Consider the following 23,747-nt stretch of genomic DNA (forward strand, 5'->3'; position numbering starts at 1 on the left):
TAGTGCAATTACCGTTCGACGGAGGGGCGGGCGCGGAGGAGGGGCGGGCGAAGCGAAACCAAAACAAAGCGAATCAAGTGCGTGTGTGTGAGTGTGAAGCAACAGGCGGTTGGTCTCGGCTGAGGTTGAGGCTGCCGAGGCGCAGCTTTTGACCGATCTCACCGTTCAGTTAGCATTCAGTTAGCGTTACAAGCGGTTCGTACAGCGGAGCGCGCGTAAATTCATTCAGCAGCTACAAAAGTCAAGCGGAAAACTCAAGGTGTGTGAGGAGTTTGTTTTCAAACTGAGTGTGCTTGTGTGTGTGAGAGAGAAGAGCGTGCACAGAGAGGGAGCGGTAGCGCAGCAGTGTTGCAAAGCGGGGAAAGTGCGATCTGGCACAAACCAGTCGTCCCGCTCGCACCCTAGGCAAGTGTCAAAGTCGGTTCGTTCAGTTGGAGAACAGAATTGTGGCCGAGAAAAGGCGAATCAGCGACGAAATTAGCCCATTAGCAGGCATATAGATTAGGCCCAGAAGCATCGCAGTGGTAACGTGAGATCGGCCAGCTTAGCGGCACACAAACCGAACCCAGCCTAACCCGCGCACAATTTCCAGTTCACCACCGAATGGAGGCGGCCAAGGACTTAGTGCGGTCCAAGTACCAGGACTTATGTAACTTCCTGGAGCGGGACACCCGCGGCAGCGAACTGGTCATCTACGGCACCTCGGCCCTGCTCCTGGCGGTGGCCTATGTGAAGCGCAAGCCGGCCTACCTGGTGCGCCAGTTCAAGCAGCCCTCCCACATCCCGGAGCGCCTGATCAGCGAGCGGGTGATGCACACGGGCCGGATTGCCGGGGTGAAGCAGCAGGAGCAGGACACCCTGCTGATGATCCAGCACAAGCCGCTCATCCCGATCTTCACCAGCCGCAAGCGCCTGCTGCCCGTGAAGCTGCCCGGCGTTCGGGTCAATGCCAATGGCTACTCCTGGCTGCAGCAGTGCCTCATTGGCCGCGAGGCCACCTTCCTGCCCCTGAAATCCCCCAAGGGACAGGACTTTGTCGTCTGCCAGCTGTGCCTGGTCCATCCGCCCCGGGGCAATCGCCTGCTCGACGTCTCTGAGACGCTGCTCAAGCTGCGCTTTGCCAAGTTCGCCCAGGATGCCGCCTCCGCAGTGAAGAGGAACGGCAAGTACTACCAGCACCTGAAGAAGGTGGAGCAGAGCACCGCCGAGAAGGAGGCCTGGCTGTCCTGGGCCTCGGGCTATCCCTACATCTGGCGCCGCTACAACGAACTGAAGCAGCGCCTGCTGCCCAAGGAGAAGCTGCTGCCGGAGCTGGTGCGCTGATCCCGATCTCCAAGCCCATGCCTCTTACTTAGTCACAGGGCTAGATCCCTACCACTAGAATAGTTCAACGGCTAGCTGCTCCCAATGTGCTTTTCAACTGCTTGGTTTTAGGAAGATAAGACAAGTGCCTAAGAGATAGATCTTCACTAGGCCTTACAGACATTTGTTTCGCAACTTTTGAAAGCAATTACACAATCACTAAGCAGTCTGAAAAGCACATTAGTTATAGGACTAGCCACTTAACCAACGAAACGAACGACAATCGATGCCCAGGCGGTACGTGATCGTGTGCTTGTTTCCACGTCCAGTGAAGCCATAGCGCTAGCATTTTTTCTAAATGTTCAAATAAACAAAATGTTGTTTTTACCACGGATGACATCAGTGCGTGTGCCTGTGTGTACTGTTCGTGTGCGTGCAAGTTTCCCAAATAAAACGACAAAATACTTGACTTCATGCGTTGTATCTGAATTTCTCATTTCCATTCTTTTTTCGTTCCCCCACGATCAGTTGCAGTTCTTACTCCACCATCGCCAGCAATCTCCCACAAGACTCAAGCAAAATGAGCTGCGGGATCTCCATGGTTAAATACATCCTATTTATATTCAATTTGCTATGTTCGGTAAGTACCATACACCTATTATATCATTTTTAGCGCCATTGGCCAAGCCCAGGCTTAACTGGTTTTAAGCTAAGTTTTTTGGTCATTGACTGAGAAAATCGAGGCCTACAAACTGGTTAAGAGTAGTACGTTTCAAAGAAGTAAAGGGGCTCGTTGAATGAATTTGTCTGAGTTTATGGTTGATAAGAAATACCTTTAAATCTATAGTTTTTGACAGAAATAGAGATGGTATCACCTTTTCTACATAGTTATTATTAAGACTCACTGCTCTGAGCTTATTTATAGGGTTTGTTTGTGTTTACAAAGAGGTTTTTAAAAATTATTTTAGTACATGTAGATTTCTTCCTATTAGATATCATCGTTTTTATGAATATTGTTATTAACCACGTTTATTTCTCAGTGACGAAACGGTCCGTAGATGTAGTGTGGGGGCAGGGTTTGAGATCATCAGTGTGCCAAACCTGTTATTAAAAGTGGGCTGCCTCGGTGACGTAGCGGTACCCAAAATATTCTGTATAAATTTGTGTATACTACGTGTTTTGTTTATTTCGGTGACTGAAAACAAGTTCCCCACATCCGAGCCCCAGAAACATGAATCCCATTAGCAGGCACCCGCTCGGGCCTCGAGGTTAACTGGTTTCAAACGGCGGGCAGACAGTCGTGGAAACGCCAGCCAGCAGTGGCATTTCGATTTTGTTTTGCAACTTCTATGTAACTAACTGCCCCAAAGGCGCTGCACCGGCGGGAGAAACTGTACTTGGCCAACCAGTTTGGGCCCTGATTTGCAGGTGTGATTGGACTGCGTCGGAGGCCCAACGCTACTCCAGTCACGCCATCATGTATGTCATTCCCTACACGGAAAAAATCGTGCATATAATGCGTATGAAACTCAGGAACTTCACTTTCCTGCGGCGCGAATTCTTTGGGACCGCGTACCATTAGGCCTTTCCATGCCGTATGCCCTTTGAAACTTCAAGGATAAATTATTCCTAAATGCATTTAGAGAAATTGTTAATTATAAATTATTCTAAAGTACATTGGAAAACATTTTAAATTATATTTTTATATAGACAAAACAATTTTAAATCAGAGGACAGTGAAATGTAGATTCTAATAGAGCAGTCCAAAGACAGTATACATTGTGCATAGGAACAGTAGGATAGGTAATCTTAAGTTTTAAAGTGTTTTTAATTTAAATGCACAATATTTTCTCTCTGCAAGGGGCACTCCCACACCGTCTGGCCATGTTCAATGTAAGATTGTGTAATAGCATTACATAGGCGTTCACCCAAAAATAGTTGACTCAATTAAGTTTGAACTTGCTCCCATTAGGAGACGAGCCAAAACTCGGAAACAACTGAAAACGTATTCCACACACGCAAATAATGGAAAACGGGGGACGTTTGACAGTACACTTGAACTCAATTTTCCGCTGCTCGGCGGATCTAGATCTAGAAATATCAGACGGGTGGGTGGATGGGTTATTATTATAATTAGACTTATGATCTGATCCGATGAACTGCTGAACTCGGCGGCTAGTCATGCTGTTATTAGGCCAACTCTTACGAATTATAGATTAATTGGACGCGTCTAATCTAGTAAATATAGGCTGACGTAGAGCGATAAAAATCAAAGCCGAAGTATATTTGTTTTTGATATTTATCGCAGATTGCCTGGGACCGCTACATTTAATCTTAATTAAGCAAATTGAGCGGATTGATAAGAGATAAGCCTTTGATAGGCATGCAAATTGGCAGGACAACTTTTATCATATGTACTGAAAGTTCTTTTCAGTAAATCTTCTGATTTAAAAAAAATGTAGGGCACAAAAACGGCCATGAACTGCTTTTAAATTTCTCTCAGTGCATTGCACATATTACTCTTCTTTTTTCTAATGAAATGCATGAGCTTTTTATCGTTTACAAGCTTTTAAGTAAAAATAAATAAAAAGCTCAGGCATATCCCAACAAGCATTTATTTTGGGCAATAGCCTTCCTATAAGGGTTTTTATTTTTCAATTTTTTTCTCTTTTTAAATTTTGATATAATGGTTTTAATCCTTTTTATAGATAGATCGATTTTGTTTTCGCCTTTAAAACATAACATATAACATATGTACAAACTAAGGCGTGCAATCATCTTACTAATATTATGATCTTCCTCAGATATGTGGCATTCTGCTGATCGTTTTTGGAGCTCTGCTGTTCAGCAAAGTTCACAACATCGATGATTTTACGGAGGCCCTGCGAACTCAGCAGGTGCCCGTGACGATGATTATCCTGGGCACCATCATCCTGCTGATTTCCTGGTTCGGCTGCTGCGGGGCCATTCGGGAATCCTACTGCATGTCCATGACGGTAGAGTATTACGCTGTTGTTAGGTTGACTCCTACTCACCTGGTAATATTATTTATTTTCTAGTACTCGATTCTGCTGTTCGTCCTGATGATTGGCCAGCTGGCCTTGGTTATTTACATGTGGGTGCAGAAGGACAAGTACTTGCAAATCATGGGCGATGTGGTGGAGAAGGCTTGGGACCATCGCACCCGTCACGCCGACTACATGGATGCCATTCAAATCAGCGTAGGTTTCAATGCTCATAAGGTTCTTTTTCTATTCCCAACTAACTTGAGCACCTTTTAGATGGAATGCTGTGGACGCAGTGACTTCTCCGACTACCACTTCCAGGGAAAATTCCCTCCCTCCTGTTGCAAGGACACAAACAACTGCACCCCGAACACCGTCTACAAGAGGGGCTGCAAAAGGACCTTCGTCGAGTACTGGGATAGGAACAGCGATATCATCAAATACGCTGGTCTGGTCATTGCCGCCATTGAAGTAAGCTTGTATTTCAGCTTTAAACCGATCTTTTCCTAAACTCCTAGTAATATTATCAGGAGTAATCAAAAGCCAATACGTTTTATTGCTAATTATTTTAAGATTATTAATTCCAAATGTAATTGACTTCTTATCTATATACCCAATTTTCTTTCAGTTTGTGGGCTTTGTGTTTGCCTGTTGCCTGGCGAACAGCATTCGGAACTACCGACGCCGTGCGGACTATTAATCTCTGGGCAGGAGAGCCCTTCACTAATTTTAATGAAACCGAAAGTACGAATTATGTTGCCCAATTTTACGATGATATCACCTGACACAGATGGCCATTCAAATTTACATAAGCTCAAGTTTACGCAGAAGATCCCATGACGAATTCGAGATGATCCTTTTTGTAAGGTCGTCAGTTGAGAGTTACATTGATTGTGCTAATATTTTTAACTGTACAAACTAATTTATACTCCTAGAGATTGCAATAAACTGAGAAATTTATTATACGCGCACGTGTTTATTAATGTGATTTTAGTACAGGGTAATAGAAAAGTTTATAATAAGTAAAGTAAATAAGTAATAAGTAAAGAACCAAAATATATTTATACATGTATCAAAATAATTTACTACTCTACAAGCACAGGGTAAAAATAGAGTTTACGAAGGCGAACAAACATTGTACTAAATTATCGAACATAATTCTGTAGAACTAACCCATCAGAAGATTAAACTTAGTTGGCTTTGTGGGGCTTATATGCAATCTTATCTTTACTCGAACAGGTACAATGTACCTGGTGCAAACTTTATCTGCAAAGGGAATATGGTGTCCAATGTCAAAGGCAAATTATTCTGCCCTAAAAACCCCCAGTAATTATCAAAACCTAAATCAGGGTGTTGGAGTTACGCCTGGAGTGCACTCGGTAAATTTTTTATTATTCGATTGATAGTACATAAATCTATTCGATAAGACCGGGGACTCACTTGGCGACGGTGGCCGATCGCGGTACTAATGAGTCAGTGTGGAAACCAAATTTTCCCTATTGATAAGGAGAAGGTGTGAATGGCGGGAAGGTGTTGACACTCCAAGTGATTCATCTTGTTGGAGAACGGACCCCCGAGATCGAACTTTATGAATGCGAGATAAAATTCCGCCCCCAAACACGGTTTATACCAACACATGATTCATTCAGTTCGGCCAGTCTGCGGTCTAGTATCTGCGCGGGTGCAAAGTGATCAAATGAATGATTTGTTCAAGTACATAGGAAAGAGAGCTTCCAGAGCAAGTACATAGCGCACTTTATGGTTGAGATAGGAACGCGACCGATAAGATGAGTACTTCGAATACGCTTTAATAGCCGAGTTCGGCGAGAAAGCCAATTCAGTTTGACGAAAATCGTCGCTTCGAACGAACGGATTATCCAGCGAACCAACGAGAAACCCCAAAGGCAGCACCATGAATTGCCTGTCCGCAATGTTCAAGTACCTGCTGTACTTGCTCAACCTGATCTTCGTGGCCGGTGGCATCCTGCTCATCGTGGTGGGCTCCATCATGCTCTCCACGATGGGCAGCTTCACCGCCTTCGAGGGAGCAGTGAACACCCAAACCATCCCGATCTGCATCATCGTCATCGGCAGTGTCACCTTCCTGGTGGCCTTCTTCGGATGCTGCGGCACCATTCGGGAGAACGCCTGCTGCACCACGATTGTAAGGCTTTTGGATCCCCTGACCATCTGATCCTGGAAACTAACTGGCCCACTCACCTTTTCAGTACGCCATCTGCATGCTCATCCTGTTCGGCCTCCAACTGGCCCTGTCCATTTGGATCTTCGCGGCCAACGACTCGTTCCTGACCAGCATGGGCAAGGTGGTGGACAAGGCCATGGATGAGAACGACGCCGCCCAGGGATACCCCATGGATGCCCTGCAGTTGGCTGTAAGTATATAATTAATGATAATATCATCAGTTCTGAATTTAATATATGGAAGAAAAGTGCGTGCCACGTGCTAATTTTTTAGGGAATGTTTTTATCGCCCTACGACATTCAAGAAATTTTTTTTATTTCATATCAACTTTTTATCAATATTTCAACTAAACCTTAATATTTATTTAAGAAACCTGGTCAGGATATTAATTTTCCCATTTTTCCTACAGTTCAACTGCTGCGGCAACTCCGGCTACACCGACTACGCCTCTACCACTGTTCCCGCCTCCTGCTGCGGCTACAAGGACCGCAGCAGGACCTGTGAGGCGACCATCTATACCCAGCGACCCGGCTGCCGGGCCGAGTTCGTCGACTTCTGGGCCTCCAACACGGACCTCATCCGATGGAGCAGTCTGATCATAGCCCTCTTCGAGCTGGGCATCTTCATCATGTCCTGCTGCCTGGCCAGCGCGATGAGGAAGCGCTAGAAACAGAGTCTGACATCACTTCATAGCCGTAGCTAGCATAATTCCAAAGAACCACATTAACACTCGCCTTAAATAAAACGAAATAGGTTAAGCTCAATGAAATATTATTGCTTATTCGCTGTCTATCTCCGGCCACCGGCTATCTTATCGAGACAAGTTGATGTTTTCCAAAAACTATGTCCTTATCTGCCAATAAGCCCATGGCCACGTTTGCAAGATCAATTGCCCTCGGGAGTGAATCACTTCCATATGCCAATCGCTATCTGTTTCCCCACCATTCAGGCATTCGGCCTTTCGGGCCCCATTATCTATCCTTCCTTTGGGCCATGATTACGATATCAGGGCACCCGCGTATCTTTGCGATATCGCCCATGTCTGTTGGACAATTTAAAAACAGTAGCCCACCTGGGAGTCCAGTCCAATCGAACGACAGTAAACGACGCGAGTACGCGATAAAATCAAAGCGAATCGGAGTTCCTCTTATTGGATAACATTATTTGACTACTATAATTCTGTAAATTAGAACGAGCTAGGAGTTGCAAAATGGGTTGCCTATCGGGAATAGTCAACTTTATTTTATACATTGTCAACATCGTGTTTTTGGTAAGTAGTTAGGCATTTTTAAAGGCTAAAACAAGGACAAATGAATCGAAAAATAGTTATAACAAGTGCCAAAATATAACAAGTAAAAAAAAAGTCTTAAAAATAAGTTCTGTTTTGAAACAACGTCACCAAAAATTCTGTTAAATTTTATGGAATGAAATGGTTTTATTAAAAACTTCCTCAAATGAGTTCCAAATTATTTTATTTAGGATAACACGACATATATTTTCAAAAAGAATACATTAAACAAATGGGTGTGAAATTTTAAGAAGGCGATTTTAAATTGTTATGAAACATTTGATGTATACGACGTTTTATCTAATATTTTAATGTCTAGTTAATCAGGACAAAGCTACATTTAATGAGAAATTTCCAACAGAAGCTAGATATAAAGTTTTATTAAGACGCTGTAAAAAGTAGTAGAAAATTCCGAATTACGCATCGGTTTCTTCGAAGCGATTGGTACGATGTCACAAGGTTTATCACTATTATTCATAATAATGTGTTGACAAAGTTAAAAAGTATACCTATCTTCCACTGAAATGCCAACGGACATACACGAATTTTATCAGTTAATTGACATTATCTGTATTTTGTAATATAAGTAATGAGCCAAATATCGAACACACATTCGTACAAGTGTAGAGTACAAAAAACGGTCAGTAAGTTGTAATTAATAATAATTCCATAATCACCTAATGCATGTTATTTATTTACAATTTAGATTAAATTTGACTCGATTTTTTTAAGTTTGTTTTACAGTTTTTGAGAAGCTCCAAAAGTAAGAAATCAATATATTCTATTTCTAGCGGAATCATATAAATAATTTTTGAAGGGCTGTAAATGTATAGATTTTCCTTAAGCTATGTTCTTAACCATATTAGTTTCTTAAAAGACAAAACACAATTATAAACCTTAAGATCCTCAATGCAACATTTTGTGGCGAAAGTGCTGCTGATTCTATAATAAATTGAACCCATAATGAAAGCAAACACCTATTATATAATCTTAAAAATCGTATATTTGTGTTCAGATCTTATATTATAATATAATCCTAAAAACCGAATATTATATAATCTCAAAAATCGTATATTTGTTTCCAGATCGTTGGCATCCTTCTGATCGTGCTGGGCTCGATCATGTTGTCCGACCTCAGTCACTTCGATGCTGCCGGGGATGGGACCAACACCAACACCATTCCCATTTGCGTCACCGTTCTGGGAGGCCTGATCTTCGTGGTGTCCTTCTTCGGATGCTACGGAATCTTCAGGCAGAGTGCCTGCATGACGGGAGCGGTAAGTGTTGCTGAAGGGGTTGACAGTGAGTGAAGTTAGCTAAAATCCATAATTCCACAGTACACCAGCATGGTTTTCGTCCTCTTCATCCTTCAACTTGTGCTCACCTGCTGGGTGTTCGTGAACCGATCGGCCTTCCTGGGCGACATGGCCAATCTGGTGAACCTGCTCTGGAACTCAGCGGACTACACTGCAATGGGCGTGCTGGAGGAGTCCTTCGGCTGCTGCGGCGACACCAGCTACATGAACTACAACAATATCGGTATCAAGATTCCCGGAACCTGCTGTGGCTTCCTGGATCGCCAGAGCACCTGTAACACCCCTTCGGTCTACGAGGCGAGGCCCGGTTGCAGTGCAAAGTTCGAGGAGTTCTGGGACAACAACATGGACATCATCCGCTGGTCCGGCCTGGGCCTGTGCATTTTCGACCTGGTTGTCTTCCTGATCGCCGGCGCCCTGACCAACTGCATGCGCACCCAGAATGCCGGACGACAGGTTTACGCCTAATGAGGGACAAAAAAATTATTTATAACTTATAACCAACTACTTGTAATAAACATTTGATAAAATTACTTGTTACATACTTTTCAAAAATTTAAATTCTGCAAAGAAAGCCACAAATTAGTTTTGGGCCAGCTTTTACAGACCAAACCTATGTTGTTAAAATGCATGTCTAGGGATTTTCTTTTGAAACATGTTAAATGGATATTTAGCTTTATATTAAAATTATACTGAATAAAATAGTACTAATAAAATTTGAAAGATAAGCTAAATGACAACTTTTGGTTGGAAAAATTAAATTATAACCATCCTAACCTTGGCTTGCCAATAAAATTGTTTGGGAGAAAGATTAGTTTTGTTATAATGAAAATTTATGTAACGTTTTCTACAAAGAAAAATATTAAAATTTACCTACAAGACAACTTAAAATATTAAAAATTTATGTACGTTAAAAATGGTTTAAAAATTATATGTAAATCTTGTTCCTCGGATTATTGGTTCACGTCCCCGCTCTTATACAAAATTATGTGTTAAAAAGTATGCTACAAAAATTGTTTCTAAAACCTAAAAAATGTTGGACCTACTTCATAGCGCAATTTGTGTTCGAGGTAATAAAAAGGTTGTCGTATAATAGACCTCAAGTTTATCAGCAAATAATTTTTGTATTTTATATTTTTTTGAGGGCAGCGGGTTTTTTAGAGCAGACAAAGACAAAGATTCGACTTCAGTTTTCTTTGCGTTTTTTTTTAAATTATTATTTTATTTCCATGAATAGGTGAGCATTCTTCGAAACCCCCTCTATAATAAACTAAGCCCGTCGGAAAAATAGAGAAATAGTATATAAAGCCCGTTGGGCGAAATATTTCCTTTTATTTATTTATTTGTAAGTTTACCTTACGCCGTTTATTTGGTCGGGAGATAATCTTAATACTACATTATTAGATGCTTTAAGTTTAGTAGTTCTGGCGTCTCTGGGAGTTGCGGGTCTGGTTGGCCAGGCAACAGGCGAAAATAAAGGCCACAAGCTGGGGAAAGAAGGATAGCATCAGTATTTCGATTTGGCAAACCCTCAGATATAAATTACCTCAACAGCGGTCACGCCCAGACCAGCGTACTTGATGATGTTCACGTTGGTGTCCCAGAACGAATCGACGGCGTTCAGGCAACTGGAGCGCGTCATAACCTGGGTCAGGGCGCAGCTTCCATTGGAGGGTGAGTCGCAGCAGGAGGCGGGATATGTAATGCCGTAATCAGCGAAGCCGTTCAAACCGCAGCACTTGAACTGGAATCGCAGAAATGATTTTAATGTAACTCAAACCCCACTTATCATATATATATATACAATAAAATAATATAATACCACTGAGACTAAATTAAAAAAACCTGATTTAGAGTTGTATAAAATGTACTCACCGATCGCTGCAGTGTGTCCATGAGGAGGGCATCGGTTTTGCGCTGATCCCAAATGGTCTGGACAATCTTCTCCAGGGACTGCTGGATCTGCACATGGTCCACCCACACGTAGATTATCAGAGCCAGCTGACTGATCAGCAGCACCAGCATGACAATGGAGTACTAAAATAGTGTGGAAAATATAAGTAAAATTATACAACAGGCTCAGGGGACTAAGAACCCACCGAGGTCAGAGCGCAGGAGTTCTCGCGGATGGCACCGCAGCATCCCATGAAGGCCACCAAGAAGATGATGCATCCGAGGGCCAGGATGATGATGGCCACGCTGTTGGCCGTGAAGGTCTCGCCGACACCCGAGAAGTCCTTTATGGTCGACACCATAATGGAGCCGAAGGTGATAAGCAAGATACCGCATATCTAAAATGGAAAGCCGAGAATTAGCTATGTTAGTCAAATGTGTCGATAGCAGTCATCGCCTTGGTGATTCAACCAAGTTGAGTAACAGCCACCTCCACTCGCCCAAGTAATTGTTTCCGATCGCAACGGGAAGTTCACTTGGAGGGAGTTTTCTTTAAATGGGGGTAAAGTAGCCTCTTCTAACTATGTATTTTGAACTTGTAGTATATCACTGGCATAAATCATCATGCTAAATGAAGCTTCTGGTCAAGTTTGGTTAGCAAAGGCGATGATTTTCATAGTTTGATCATCCCCTTCGTCAAATTTCATCACAAAAGTACTATATAGTCTCTAGAGAACTCAGAGGGGATCTCTATCAAGAATGATTGTGTGTATTACTCATTGCTGTTATCTTTTCCGAGTACAATGCGTTTTCCGACAACTGTTGCGGCTCATTAGCCGTAATTACGTTTTCCATTGGCATGCAATGATTTATTTAAAGAATGCTTAGTTTTTTAACCATTTCTGCCCATTTTCTGTGTGTTTTGTCGATAAGATAACTTTGGAAAGCAGTATCCAGGGCGGTGCGAAAGGAAATCTTGAGCCCCCAGAGTTTATTTGTCATCGCTTTGGAGATAAGATACTGCCCGATCCAATGGATCTGTTTTCCAAACAGCGCCCTTGTTGACTCGTTGAGATCTTTGCACCTCCTGAGAAACAATTCTTACCACAAACAGTATGTTGAATATAAAAAGCACATATTTCACAAAAACGCCGCCGCAATCCATTGCAGAATTATACTTTACTTTAGCCGGTTTCAAAGGAAAAATTCAATTATTCGATGGGTTTCGTTTCGTAGTCAAGTTGGAACTGAAAAAGTTCAATATATAGCAATTCTTTATGCGGTGGTTTTCCACCCGCAAAAAGCTTTGTTGAACTCTCAAAGTCAATAGGTGATAAGAAAAAGCGTTACAATCGGAAAATGCGTCCTAAAAGTATGCGGTGTTTTCTGGAATAAGTACAGAGAGAATTCTCATTCTAAATGTTCTCATTGTGCTTGAATAAAGTGGAATTCGTTCTGAAAATAAATAAATTTATAAATAAATATATAAATAAATAAAAAAATAAATATATTTCAAATTATTAAAAGTAAGGTCTGATGGACAGTGACGAGCAGTTGGTAGAGTTCCTAAAGAAAATTCAAATGAACTCCGCACCATGGGCCTCGAGGTGCTTTGTCGTTATCCTGCAAAGCTGGCTTAAGGAAAATTATTTGAAAATGATTTCTTCAGAAATGATTTTGAAAACAAGTCTCCTTATAGGACTTCTTCAACCGAACCATTTACAATTGCTTTTAAATGATTATAATTTGGGATTTGAAAACCGCCAACTAACCATTTTATCTTTTAAGTTCAAGTTAAAACTTAAAATCAAAAGACTGTAAGTAAGGACAAGGACACCTTGAAAATGTGATCAATCGAAGGTCTGCTAGGAGGCTGAAGGGCTTTCTCCAATCACACCTGGTATTCAGGCTGCCGAGTAGATAGACGGATCCTTAGATAACATTTTCATTAGCCCAAAATAGTGCCGCTGCAAACTCGTCTTCTATTCGGCGCCGTTAGGCAACTTGAAATGATTAACACATTAAATGGCATTTAATACCTACTTTGCATTCTTTTTTGGAACATCAACATTACCAGATTTTTGAAACACGATGGCTTCGTGAATAAATTCCTAGAACGGATAATAGTTGCATTTTACTTAAATACTTATGGGGAATGGACCAAAACAAGTGAACAAGACTATTTCAATTATAGGAAAATTCTTCAAAAATATTAATTTATTTTTATATTTTATTTTTTACGACTGTTGCAAATTAAAAACTGCGTCAGGAAATAAACCGAAGTTCAGGCCCCACATCCCAAGCCACTTACTGTGCTCCTTTACTTGCTGAAAATGCCCAAAAATATTTTGGACATAAGTGACATAAAGAAGGCAACTAGATTCAAAAAGCAAGAATTTTCCTTGCGAATGTGATAGATGGCAAAGCGGAGTTTGACGGTGCCATTGTCTTATTTTTCTTATAAGCATAATAATACTTAAAATATTTATTGTTTTTTTTTAATATTTTCCATTTCCTTAATCAGGTCTTTTAAACCGGCAATTGGCAGAACCGATCGCGGAGCCGGAACGCACTGACGACTTAATAAGCGTGCGTTTAGCAAGACTTTAGTAAAAGCTCGCGGAATTCTATCGCTTCAAAGTCCGTTTACGAGCACTTTCGATAAATTTCAATTTTAAATACTACAATTGGCAAAATGTCAATGTCAGTTTCAAGCCGGTTTGGGTCTGGGGAAAAGGCAATCCAAGTTTCCCTCCATGCTCGGATTTTTTAGGCATAACTTCTAGGGTTCCGGAGGCATATAAGACCCGTACCGCCACGGTCACACTGACTAAAAAAAAGTTGCTCGACTCGAAAGGACGCGCATTTCGTGGGAATTGAATTTCATTTGGCAGTAATTTAAAGGCGAAGGTAATGATGCGAGTCCAGACTAGCTGCTTGTTGTGCGATTCTCGGAACTACCCAGCGAAGTGCAAATTAAACTAAGTGGCGTTTCTTACACTCGAACTTTGTGAAAGGACCAAAACAAAGTCAGATGCTGGGTGCCAGAAAAAGTGGTTGTGGAAGGGGCGAGACGAAAACAAAAGACTGCGTAGTACGAGGAAAACAAGTGTGAAAAGCGGAGAAAAACGTATGAAAATGAGACAACAAAGCGATGCAGCTTCTCCCTCTCCCCGACCGAGTGCAGTGAACTTCTCCCATTTCCCCACTTGAATCTTGGAGCCCCATTGACGCGGCCTTCGCTGTTGTGTGGTAGTGGAGAAGTGGCATTCTGTTTGCGCCCTTTGTGTTCTCCCTCGCCGTTGTCGTTGCCCGGGCAACGGGCTCGGAAGGACGCTTGGAGAACCTATCGCTCGGACCTTATAAGTAGCCCTCCTGGTCCATCCGGTTTTCGCCATGCACCCCGATGTTTCCCCGTATTTATCTGCTCAAATTGGCCCATTAACAGGGCAATCGCTTGATTTGTGCACCCGTTTTAATGCGATTTACTCAACTGCGCCTCTTTTCGCCTTCCCCCTTTCCAGACGGCACAGTAAAACCCAGCAACATGGACTGCGGCACTTCTATGGTCAAATACATCCTCTTCATATTCAACACCATTGTGTCGGTGAGTATATAATTGCCTCTATACGTCTGGCTCATAACCTCCGAAATCGAAACTGATACAAAACCGGTACGGGAGTTGCGTGAAAGCCAAAATGGGACGCGGCGTTACGACAGTGTTGTCGAAATAAGAGTCGATGAATACGATCGGGTTGTAGTATGTGCAATGTGCATATTGATGGTGATATAGTATATAGTATAGTTATAGTATAGTTTGTGGGTATTATGGCATCCCTCACGTACTGTAACAAGGCCCCTGAGAACCGAGGCGGAGCATGGAGAATCGAGAACTCGTGCTTTTCTGCTCCGTACCTTTCTGCCTCGACTCGTTATTGAACTTCGGTGATGTCATCATCATCATCGCCGCAGTCTGTTCAGCTTCCATTTCAGCAACTGGATTTTTCGCTTGCGAGGCGAATTCCCCTGTTCCGAGAAGTTCACCCTATTCCGAGGGCCTCAGAAGCCAGGAACTCTCAAGTTTATTTGTGTGACTTTTAAAAATATATCATAAATATTAGATGTAAGGATTCCCGTGTGTCGCACATTTTAGTTTTAGCTCCATTTCTTAGAAATCCTATAAAGCTTTGTTGGGGTTGGAAAAAATATTACTCTTAAAGTTGCTTTAAATGAAATACCGAAACAAGCCTGATTGTAATTTTTTCAGAATTTAATTGATTTTAGTGTTAACCTATTGAACTCTTGTTTCTATATTACTTTTCCATCCTAAATTGATTATGCTTCTTGAAGCTCAAGAATAATAAAAGTGTTTTTTGAAAATACAGATGAGGTTAGGCACCACGTTTTTGTGTTTGAAGAAGATCTGAGCTTTTATTTTTCACGCTGCTCCGCTTTTGTAATATAACTCTGGCTTGAATACGAGCCGAGTGAGATGTTCAGAATCAGCGTATTTTTGATGCACAATATTTTTGCTTGAACGCACCCACACCCACGTACACATTTCAGCCTTGTCAGGCCGAAACCCTGTAAACTGCGCTTAAAATAATAAAGCAAATACTCATCGTTAAATTTTGAATACTTAGCATTCGTTAAGGCGCCTGCGAATTGAGGCAAAATGAGTCACAGAAGTCACAGCCACAAACCGAAAAGCGAAACGAATTAAAAATATAACAAAAGATACACTTGCGGTCGAATTGGTATTAACAGAGGCAACAAAGCCTATAAAATTGTACACAAAACTCTTGATTATAGTAATCCGAGCTGTGTTCCTCAACAACTAATTATAAATAACAAATAAAAGCTCTGTTTACGATGGCTGAGATCCAGGAAATTCAAGAATAAATTAAGCTAATTTTTTTAATTTATAGACGGTCTTCGGGGCTTTTGATTCTGCCGCGTCTGTGGCCCAAACATACCTGCACATAAGTAGGTAAATGAGCAGGGAAACACTAAGGAACGAACGACAATAAAAACTTGTTGCTCTAGAGAAAAAGCGATAAAACAAAAGCCGCAGCGCACAACTGGTTGGTTGTGCATAGTATACTACGGTCTGCTCTTACAGAACTCCGTGTTGATATTTATCTGCTCCGCTCGAGTATATAAGCGGTACATAACACACTTGACAGACAAGCCAAATAAATTAACAAGCCGCTTGTAGAGCTCGCCGAACACCACCACATCCAAGGTAAAAAACTGCCGCAACGCTCGAAAAACCAGCAGCAACAAGTACAATAGCAGAACAACATTTCGCGTTTGACAGTAAAAAAGGGGAAAAACAGTCAGAATAAAGCACTAACGTTCGGTAAACTCAATTTTTCCTCGAGCTAAAATGTGCACATATACGATTCTAAGCTCAGATTTATTTTGGGAGATTATTATACTGGGCAGTATCCGATGGATACTGCCTGTGTTATTAGTTTTTCTCAGTGAGCTGGCCATGTGAGCGTTAGAACAATCCGAACGAATTTCGCTTGCCAAATGGCAAACCTGTATTACTATAAAAAGCGCAACAACGGGCCACAGGTGGTTGCTGCCAAAAGGGCGTGCAGTCCCGCCCATGAGTGTAAGGCCATCGGGTATTGACTGACCCGCATTCAGCTTGTCGATGGCCGTTTCCTGCGCCATGAGTTATTGAGCAAATAACTTCGGGAGCAAATATTTACACATCCGTTTAGCGAAAGCCAAATTCAGTATTGAACACATCGCAGGGCAATGTTTTCCGATGACGTGTCTTCTTCTCAATCTTGGCATTGAATCACGTACTGCATTAGGGTTTGCCAATGAGTGTACTTCATTTGCAGTGAGTTTGTGTAGATTATCAATTTAAATTCAATGTTATACACAAAGCTCATAAGTAACCATGCTTTTTAAACAACTTTTTACATGATTTTAAGATTGGTTTCAGGTACGAGGCCTCTTTTAGCTAAAATAGGTATCATTTAATAAATAACTTGTACACACATTTAAATCAAGAAAACAATTAGCTTTTGTTCATTGCTCGATTTATGCGTTTTTAATTATTCAAAATACTTAATGATCTGATTTTTCTAAAAGCAAACATTAATTGATTAATTGGGTAAAGTTTTGAACTTACACAACTGATTGCTTTAATTGTTTTCATCACCGTCAGCGTGGGCATGTCGGATATAAATTGCCCGACTACGACCATTAAATTGCACACTTTAATCTACAATTATACATTTTGAACACGCATTTGTCCTCTTGCTCCTGGGGTAAATTCCTGATGTTTTTCCTTTCTGTGAAACCAACTTGTTGGCTTTGGAGATGCAGGCAGTTTGGCGCCGTTCAAAGCAATTCACTGCCTTGGGTGTGGTTCTCCGCATTATAATAAATATATATGTATCATTACCCTTGAGGGTTGTTTTTCTGTCGGCAATATGATCTCAGACCCTTATTTCGGGCTTTCTGGAGTTTCGCAAAAGCCATTTGCATTATTTTTCCATTCCAATGTGACGTCACTGAAGCTGTCGCTGACAGTTTTAAGGCGAAACGTGGTCGACAGCATTGTCTCGGCCACATTTATGTGGATTGTGTAATGTCCTCGTTGGCAGAAATCGGGCTGGCACAAGTAAAAGCTGAAAAGTTGGCGGCTGCAAACAGGTTTCAAAGCGAAAACTGTTGTTTTCATACGGCGTTTTGTTTATTAATGCGGTGCTGGCAAAGTGAAACAATTAGCAGATTAGCAGAGTGCCTGGGCTGTGCTTTCTTTTGTTTGGATTCTTGAATATTTTTGGGTCAATTTTGACGCGGAATCAAAACCAGCTGCAAAGTATACGAGTATTTAGCTAGCTGCCGCCGCCCACGAATTCATCCAAAGCGCTCCGCTCACAGCCACTTGAGTTCTAAATATGTGGAGATATAGGCAGCCCACACACCCCTAAAATACACATATAGACACGGCAACCGCGAGCATCATGTGCACATAATGAAATCAAGCAAATTCAATTGATGACCGCCCGGCAATTGGGGCTGCAAGTCAGGCGTTCGTTGCTTCCCAAAGATCAAAGTTGGTTCGCATTGTCTGGGCAGGGAGCTGAACCTCGCCATAAAATCCCAAATTACAGTGCAATGCGGACCTCGCCGAGATTTGTGCGCCATTGTCATGTGTGAATGTGAATGTCATGGGATGCGACTCACGGATTATGGCTTATCTAATCGGATCAGGTCGGAGGCCTTTGGCTTGTTTGGCCAGCAAATATTCTTGGACCAGTAGCGTGGGTTGCTACCACAAACTAGTCGGGAATTACGTAACTTTCTTACTTTAATTATCATTAACCATGCGCTGCTAATGGCGTGCCTGGGCCTGACTTGGAATCCCTGAGGTCAGCCACAGGGTTCTGCGGTAATTAAGTCTTTTTAGCATGGCAATTGCGAAAGCTATTCTACTCCGGTCCACTTTCAATTAAAATAAACGAGAGCGAGCTGATTAATTTGAACTATTCTTAGAGTTGTAAGTTGAAAACGCAATTGCAGCATGTCTCTGATGTATCTTTTACGCCATTTTTTAAGAGGTTTTATAGGGATTTCGAACAAAAATATCGTTTTTAAAACGTTTATGTTTTAGAAGACTTTCCGAGATATTTGTGATAATGATTAATGATACTAATAATTTTTTAAAATTCAGAAAAAAACCGATATGAATTCATTTACCTTTTAGGGGAACTACCTTTTGGAACGCACGCGCAACTCATATTTATTTATATCATCTATTATTTTATTAACCGTTTCCCTTTTTTCCCCTGCAGGTCATCGGCATTTTGGGCATTGTATATGGCGTGCTGATCCTTAACAGCATCGGAACCATCGAGGTCAATGGGCAGGTGGGCTTCCCCCCACAGGCTCTCATGCCGATCGTTCTGATCAGTTTGGGCTCGATAGTGGTCTTCATCTCGTTCCTGGGATGCTGCGGCGCCATTCGCGAATCTGTCTGCATGACCATGAGCTATGCTGTCTTCTTGTTGATCCTGCTGATCCTGCAGTTGACCCTCGTCGTGCTGCTGTTCACCAACAAGGATAAGTTTGAAGACGCCATGGGCAAAGTCATCGAGAACGCCTGGAAGTCGGACACTGTCCAGGAGGAAGGTGTCTTCGATGCCATCCAGAAATCGGTGAGTGCCACAAATAGAACAAAAAATTTGCATACTTCTGACCTGTTTTGTCCTGATGTTATAGCTGCACTGCTGCGGAGAAAGCTCTGCTCTGGACTACTTAAGTCTGGGAAAAGGTCTGCCCGCAAGTTGCTGCGATGGATCTTGCCTGATCCCGACTAACTACTACCCAGGTTGCCGTGGGAAGTTCGTAAAACTTATGTCCGATGGCTCGGATAACGCCAGATACGTGGGTATCGGCCTTATTGCAGTGGAGGTGAGAATTTTGTGTCTTAAAAAGGCCGTTGATGTTTACTTAATTTACTTAATTTACGATTTCTCTGCATTTTTTATTAGCTGATTGGATTCATCTTCGCCTGCTGCCTGGCCAACAACGTGCGCAATTACAAGCGCCGGAACGCCTACTAAGAGCTAGTGCACCTATCAACCACATCGAGAGGCACACCCTCATCCAGTAGCACACACACTCCTCACATTCTCATTAACTTTTGCAGTCGTTGAACGCACTTACACAAAGGGATAAAAAATAATATTCATTGCGAATACGCCATTTACTTGGACATTTGTCATGAAAGGAACGAGAAAAAGCTTAGTTTAAGGCGATATGAAACGCTTACATTTTGTATATCCTATGTATTATTGGTATAATTCGTTTTTTACCTATCGAACGAGCCAGCAAAGCAATTTCCAAAGCCTTTGTACAAACGTTTTACTTGTTGAACCGAAACCCCAAAAATTAACAAAAATATATAAACAAATAAACACGTTAATAATGATACCCTTGTTTATAACTAAGCATATAATCTATAAACTGTTGAAAGAGCCCCAAGCAAAAGGAAATGTATATTTATTATAAGCATATATATTCTATGTTTATTCTAATCATACTCGTAATGAGAATCTCCGGGAAAGATTTAAATTTGAAGAAATGCATCAAACAACACGAGCTCGAATTGCATACAAAATTTTTGAATAAAGCATTTAATTTGTATTTATATACCAAAATCGCTGTGTTTGTATAATTGGCGAGGCCTTCAACCCTGAAAAAACGCGGTCTGTTTTGTACAATGTTTTTGTTTTGTCCCCAAGTTGCCATGGTAGCCACCTAATGGGTGTTTTGGGTTTGCTTACTAAGCGATGTATGTGAACTGCAATTTATTTTGATGCCTTTTGCGGTCCCAAGGTAATTGCACAAATTTGTATTCACCTGCAAAGGGTTAATATATTGATTATATCTACTTTTTCACAAATTAAAAAGCACCCTAATACTCCCTTGACTCAATATTTTGGGCCATTATACTTCCTTTGCCTAATGTTAATTGAGCATATATTAACTTGGTATAGTGCGGCTAATTATCCTGCCTCACAGAGTTCCAAAAACCAAACCCACCACAGTTTGGTTCACTCAAAAAAGCAGTCATGTTCGGTTTTCTTGAATACATATTCAAAATTGTTCTCATTACCTACGGATCTTTTATGAATTTTGTCGTAGCACTTTTTTTATTAGTTAATTTTTATCCTATAAAAAAAGAAACAAACGATGGTAAGCTGTCAATAAGTGTACTGCTTAACGAAATATATTTTAAAGTTTTTGGATCAGGTCCTTTATTGGGAATGGAGAATGGCTATGCATACTGGACTTGGCATAGCTGTTGCGGAACTTTGTTGATCGTACTCAAATTTAAGGTTTGAAGTGGCTTTTTGTTTTAAATGGCTTTTACCTTTGACATTTTGTTAATAGGATTTATGTTATTTGCATTGGTGGCTTCTAATGACGTCGGTCTATATACTGGGTGGCCTCGTTCTCCAATTGGTTGGGTTGGATTTCCAGAGAGACGAATTTGGTACCGCTGAGAAAGTCCAAAACTACTTCGGCCTGGGTATTCAAATCTGTTTATTTGGTGTGATTCTTTGCTTATTCTTATAAAAGGGTTTTTTATGTCTTTTTAGGATTTATGTTTATTAGCTTAGTAACAGTCGCTGCCTATTCTAGATCTTTAAGGTCTCCTGAAGATACGTAATTCGTACTAAAGATGACTAAGTAAATAGCTGACCTGAGTTGTACCAATAAACACACCTCAATTCAGCGCCAAGTGATTTCTGTAGCACACCAATATTTAAAGTTTACTTGTATTGAAAAGCTTAAATCGGATCCTGTATTATTATTAATATTAATATTAAAGTCCAATATAAGGTCAAAACTAACAACAAAACGCGTTGGTGGTCAGTAGTGACAAGAGTGTTTATTTCATATTTGGACTATTTAATTAAATAACAAATATTTTTAATAAAGTTTCTTTCTTATGTTTTTTGTTTAATGTTTCCAATTTTTTAAAGGGTTTTTGTTGATTTGCACTGCAAAAGAGCCGTCGTATACAGACCACAGATTATTCAAAACCCTGTTTTCTTTTTTCAGGCCATTTCCGGTGACTCAGCTTAATGAGTCAAAAATTGGGAAGTGTTCGTTTTTAAGACATTTCAAATTTAATTTTTAAAAAAGTTATGGGTACTCCAAATTGGTATAAAAAAATGTTTACAACTGGTAACGAGACAAAAATGAAACGTTGATTAGCCAGTGTTCCAAATTCATTTTGGTAAATTTCTGTAATAAACCTAAAAGCCAATTGACGGAAAAGGTCCATTCAATTGACTATTTATTGTATGTCACCTTTGACATACTACTTGTATGTCCCCTTGCCTACAGAGCGTGTTTAGCTCAGTCTTTATCGGGCTTTCCACTAGGATGCGGAAAATACTTAGTTGGCTGGCACTCTTCATATACTTTGTATTTACATTTACATTATTTCCTACGCTTGTGCCTTGCCTGGTGCACTGCGTTCAGTTTCGTAAGTAATATTTAAGTAAAGGCCGGATTTCTTAAACTAATTACAGATTCATGGGAGAAATGTGACTCTCAGTTCGAGGTTATTCTGGTAATGTCCGCTTTCATCGGCGCCAGCGGATTGCTGTGGGTGACTGCGAATTACAGGGTTGGAGATTTAAGATTACATGTTCAAATATAATGATTGTGACATCATTTGGTATTCTAACAACTCTTCTTAGGAATACTACTTTACTTACAATTGGTTGATTGTCATCGCTGAACTAATTGTGCTTGAGATTGGTTATATTGCTTATGCTCATACTTTATCTGAAATTAATGTGTGGCAATGGGAGCTTGTATTCTTTGGTAAGAAAAAATATCGTTTCAATTAAAATAACTATTTCTTCTTTTTCCAAAGGCTTCCTGATCTGCAGCTTCATTATGGTTTTATTTTACGTGTTGGCTTCTAAAAAAATTATTAAAAATCGATTGATCGAAAACCTTCTGCACTTGATACCTAATAAAACTGATACCTGATAGCGACAGAACAACATATTTAAGAATATGTTTCTAAAGAACTCACATGTTTTTGCAAATCAACTGCAACACTATTTTAAAACAATGTAACTAAATCTAAATGTTGGATATCCGTGTACATTTTTAGTCAGCGGCAGCTAAACCATTTTTGGGGTTCACATGGCAATCATGGATAATAATATGAATTTTAAGACAAAGAAGTTGCAACTACTTACTAACTAACTAAAATAAAAATTCCGTTTGCTTGCTAAATCAGATTTCTTAACCTTCCGTTTTATTCCCAGAATCCTTTTGAAGGGAACTTTTTTCAAAGGTACATTTAAACATATTTTCTGTAACAGTTTTTAAGTTGGAAAATGTAACATACAGCACATTTTATTAACTAACTTGAACTCGACATTATGTAGTTCTTTAAAAAACATGTGTCACAAACAAAAATCATACATATTTTTAGTGTGGTCTTCTGTTATACCCATAAACATTTTATGACTTTATTTTTCTATGCGTAATGTAATCAACTTATTATGACGAAATGACTTGCACTCTAGTGTTGTATATCATAATAATTAGGACATTTGTTCAGTCAATAATTTAATGTACCCACTACTTATACTAATTTTTGAGTTAGTAGAACTTTTGTTCGGGACTCGACACACCCGATCGGAATATTTTAAAATGTGTAAACCAGTTTGTTTGGGTTTAGCTTTTTTTTTCATTTGCTATAAGTGGTTTTTGTTCGATTATAATTTCATTTGGTTACTTTTTTGCATTTTTTTTCGATCTTGAGTTGTTTTACCGAGATTATGAAAATACCGATGTTTTATATGGCTTGGAAATCATGTCAATTATTTTGGCCGGCAACGCAGCATTTTTAATTTACCTGCAATGCAAAGTTGGTAAAAAGGAAACAATTTGGCTCTCTTCTAAAACTCTTTTTCATGACAGGTTAAAATCGTTTTCTGTATCTGGATAATAACTTTTATTTCATTGGAAATCGAGGAAGTCTCCTTAATTCTTCATCACAGCGCACAAGAGCCTGATTCTGTTTCAATTCTTCACTTTATTTATATCTGTGGGTATCTATACATACATTAAACATTTACTGAGCTCAAAACAATTATTTATACCTTACTTTCCTAGGTTTCTCCCTTTATGCCCTGGTTTTCGTTTATTGGAACTGCAGATGTCTA

General features: G+C 40.5%; 8 protein-coding genes across 10 annotated transcripts; 7 read left to right on the forward strand and 1 right to left on the reverse strand.

Annotated features, from left to right (window-relative positions):
• Window positions 1-154: 154 nt before the first annotated feature.
• On the forward strand, window positions 155-5,272 carry LOC108030335 (23 kDa integral membrane protein). 2 transcript variants are annotated; one of them, XM_017103198.3, is made up of 6 exons: window positions 155-259; window positions 1,831-1,942; window positions 4,107-4,298; window positions 4,362-4,523; window positions 4,584-4,778; window positions 4,936-5,272. In XM_017103198.3, exons 2-6 carry the CDS (start codon window positions 1,883-1,885, stop codon window positions 5,005-5,007), a joined length of 681 nt encoding a protein of 226 aa, XP_016958687.1. In that variant the 5' UTR covers window positions 155-259; window positions 1,831-1,882; the 3' UTR covers window positions 5,008-5,272. The 2 variants fall into 2 exon arrangements, with proteins under 2 accessions (XP_016958687.1, XP_050743351.1); XM_050887394.1 differs by having other exon boundaries at window positions 162-259; window positions 1,837-1,942.
• LOC108030334 (uncharacterized) lies at window positions 270-1,771 on the forward strand. 2 transcript variants are annotated; one of them, XM_044092061.2, is made up of 2 exons: window positions 270-529; window positions 593-1,771. In XM_044092061.2, the coding sequence occupies exon 2, from the start codon at window positions 604-606 to the stop codon at window positions 1,321-1,323; it is 720 nt and encodes a 239-aa protein (XP_043947996.1). In that variant the 5' UTR covers window positions 270-529; window positions 593-603; the 3' UTR covers window positions 1,324-1,771. The 2 variants fall into 2 exon arrangements, with proteins under 2 accessions (XP_043947996.1, XP_016958686.1); XM_017103197.3 differs by having other exon boundaries at window positions 272-524.
• Window positions 5,273-6,134: 862 nt separating the features above from the next.
• On the forward strand, window positions 6,135-7,279 carry LOC108029935 (CD63 antigen). Its single transcript, XM_017102430.3, has 3 exons — window positions 6,135-6,471; window positions 6,536-6,700; window positions 6,920-7,279. Exons 1-3 carry the CDS (start codon window positions 6,220-6,222, stop codon window positions 7,175-7,177), a joined length of 675 nt encoding a protein of 224 aa, XP_016957919.1. The 5' UTR covers window positions 6,135-6,219; the 3' UTR covers window positions 7,178-7,279.
• A 139-nt stretch (window positions 7,280-7,418) lies between these two features.
• Window positions 7,419-9,842, forward strand: LOC108029912 (23 kDa integral membrane protein). Its single transcript, XM_017102405.3, has 3 exons — window positions 7,419-7,780; window positions 8,884-9,075; window positions 9,136-9,842. The coding sequence occupies exons 1-3, from the start codon at window positions 7,721-7,723 to the stop codon at window positions 9,580-9,582; spliced, it is 699 nt and encodes a 232-aa protein (XP_016957894.1). The 5' UTR covers window positions 7,419-7,720; the 3' UTR covers window positions 9,583-9,842.
• A 573-nt stretch (window positions 9,843-10,415) lies between these two features.
• Window positions 10,416-12,271, reverse strand: LOC108030252 (23 kDa integral membrane protein). Its single transcript, XM_017103071.3, has 5 exons — window positions 12,113-12,271; window positions 11,214-11,405; window positions 10,990-11,151; window positions 10,661-10,858; window positions 10,416-10,601 (listed from the first exon to the last, which is right to left on the reverse strand). The coding sequence occupies exons 1-5, from the start codon at window positions 12,170-12,172 to the stop codon at window positions 10,530-10,532; spliced, it is 684 nt and encodes a 227-aa protein (XP_016958560.1). The 5' UTR covers window positions 12,173-12,271; the 3' UTR covers window positions 10,416-10,529.
• A 1,531-nt stretch (window positions 12,272-13,802) lies between these two features.
• On the forward strand, window positions 13,803-20,201 carry LOC108030251 (23 kDa integral membrane protein). Its single transcript, XM_017103070.3, has 5 exons — window positions 13,803-13,917; window positions 14,532-14,614; window positions 18,834-19,196; window positions 19,261-19,452; window positions 19,533-20,201. The coding sequence occupies exons 2-5, from the start codon at window positions 14,555-14,557 to the stop codon at window positions 19,602-19,604; spliced, it is 687 nt and encodes a 228-aa protein (XP_016958559.1). The 5' UTR covers window positions 13,803-13,917; window positions 14,532-14,554; the 3' UTR covers window positions 19,605-20,201.
• A 335-nt stretch (window positions 20,202-20,536) lies between these two features.
• Window positions 20,537-21,217, forward strand: LOC108029880 (uncharacterized). Its single transcript, XM_044092268.1, has 4 exons — window positions 20,537-20,684; window positions 20,745-20,882; window positions 20,938-21,076; window positions 21,147-21,217. The coding sequence occupies exons 1-4, from the start codon at window positions 20,616-20,618 to the stop codon at window positions 21,215-21,217; spliced, it is 417 nt and encodes a 138-aa protein (XP_043948203.1). The 5' UTR covers window positions 20,537-20,615.
• A 722-nt stretch (window positions 21,218-21,939) lies between these two features.
• LOC108029879 (uncharacterized) lies at window positions 21,940-22,636 on the forward strand. Its single transcript, XM_017102370.3, has 4 exons — window positions 21,940-22,042; window positions 22,089-22,186; window positions 22,260-22,386; window positions 22,439-22,636. The coding sequence occupies exons 1-4, from the start codon at window positions 21,940-21,942 to the stop codon at window positions 22,555-22,557; spliced, it is 447 nt and encodes a 148-aa protein (XP_016957859.1). The 3' UTR covers window positions 22,558-22,636.
• Window positions 22,637-23,747: the final 1,111 nt, after the last annotated feature.

Source organism: Drosophila biarmipes, chromosome 2R (genome assembly GCF_025231255.1).
Source record: "Drosophila biarmipes strain raj3 chromosome 2R, RU_DBia_V1.1, whole genome shotgun sequence".
Classification (NCBI taxonomy): Eukaryota; Metazoa; Arthropoda; class Insecta; order Diptera; family Drosophilidae; genus Drosophila; species Drosophila biarmipes.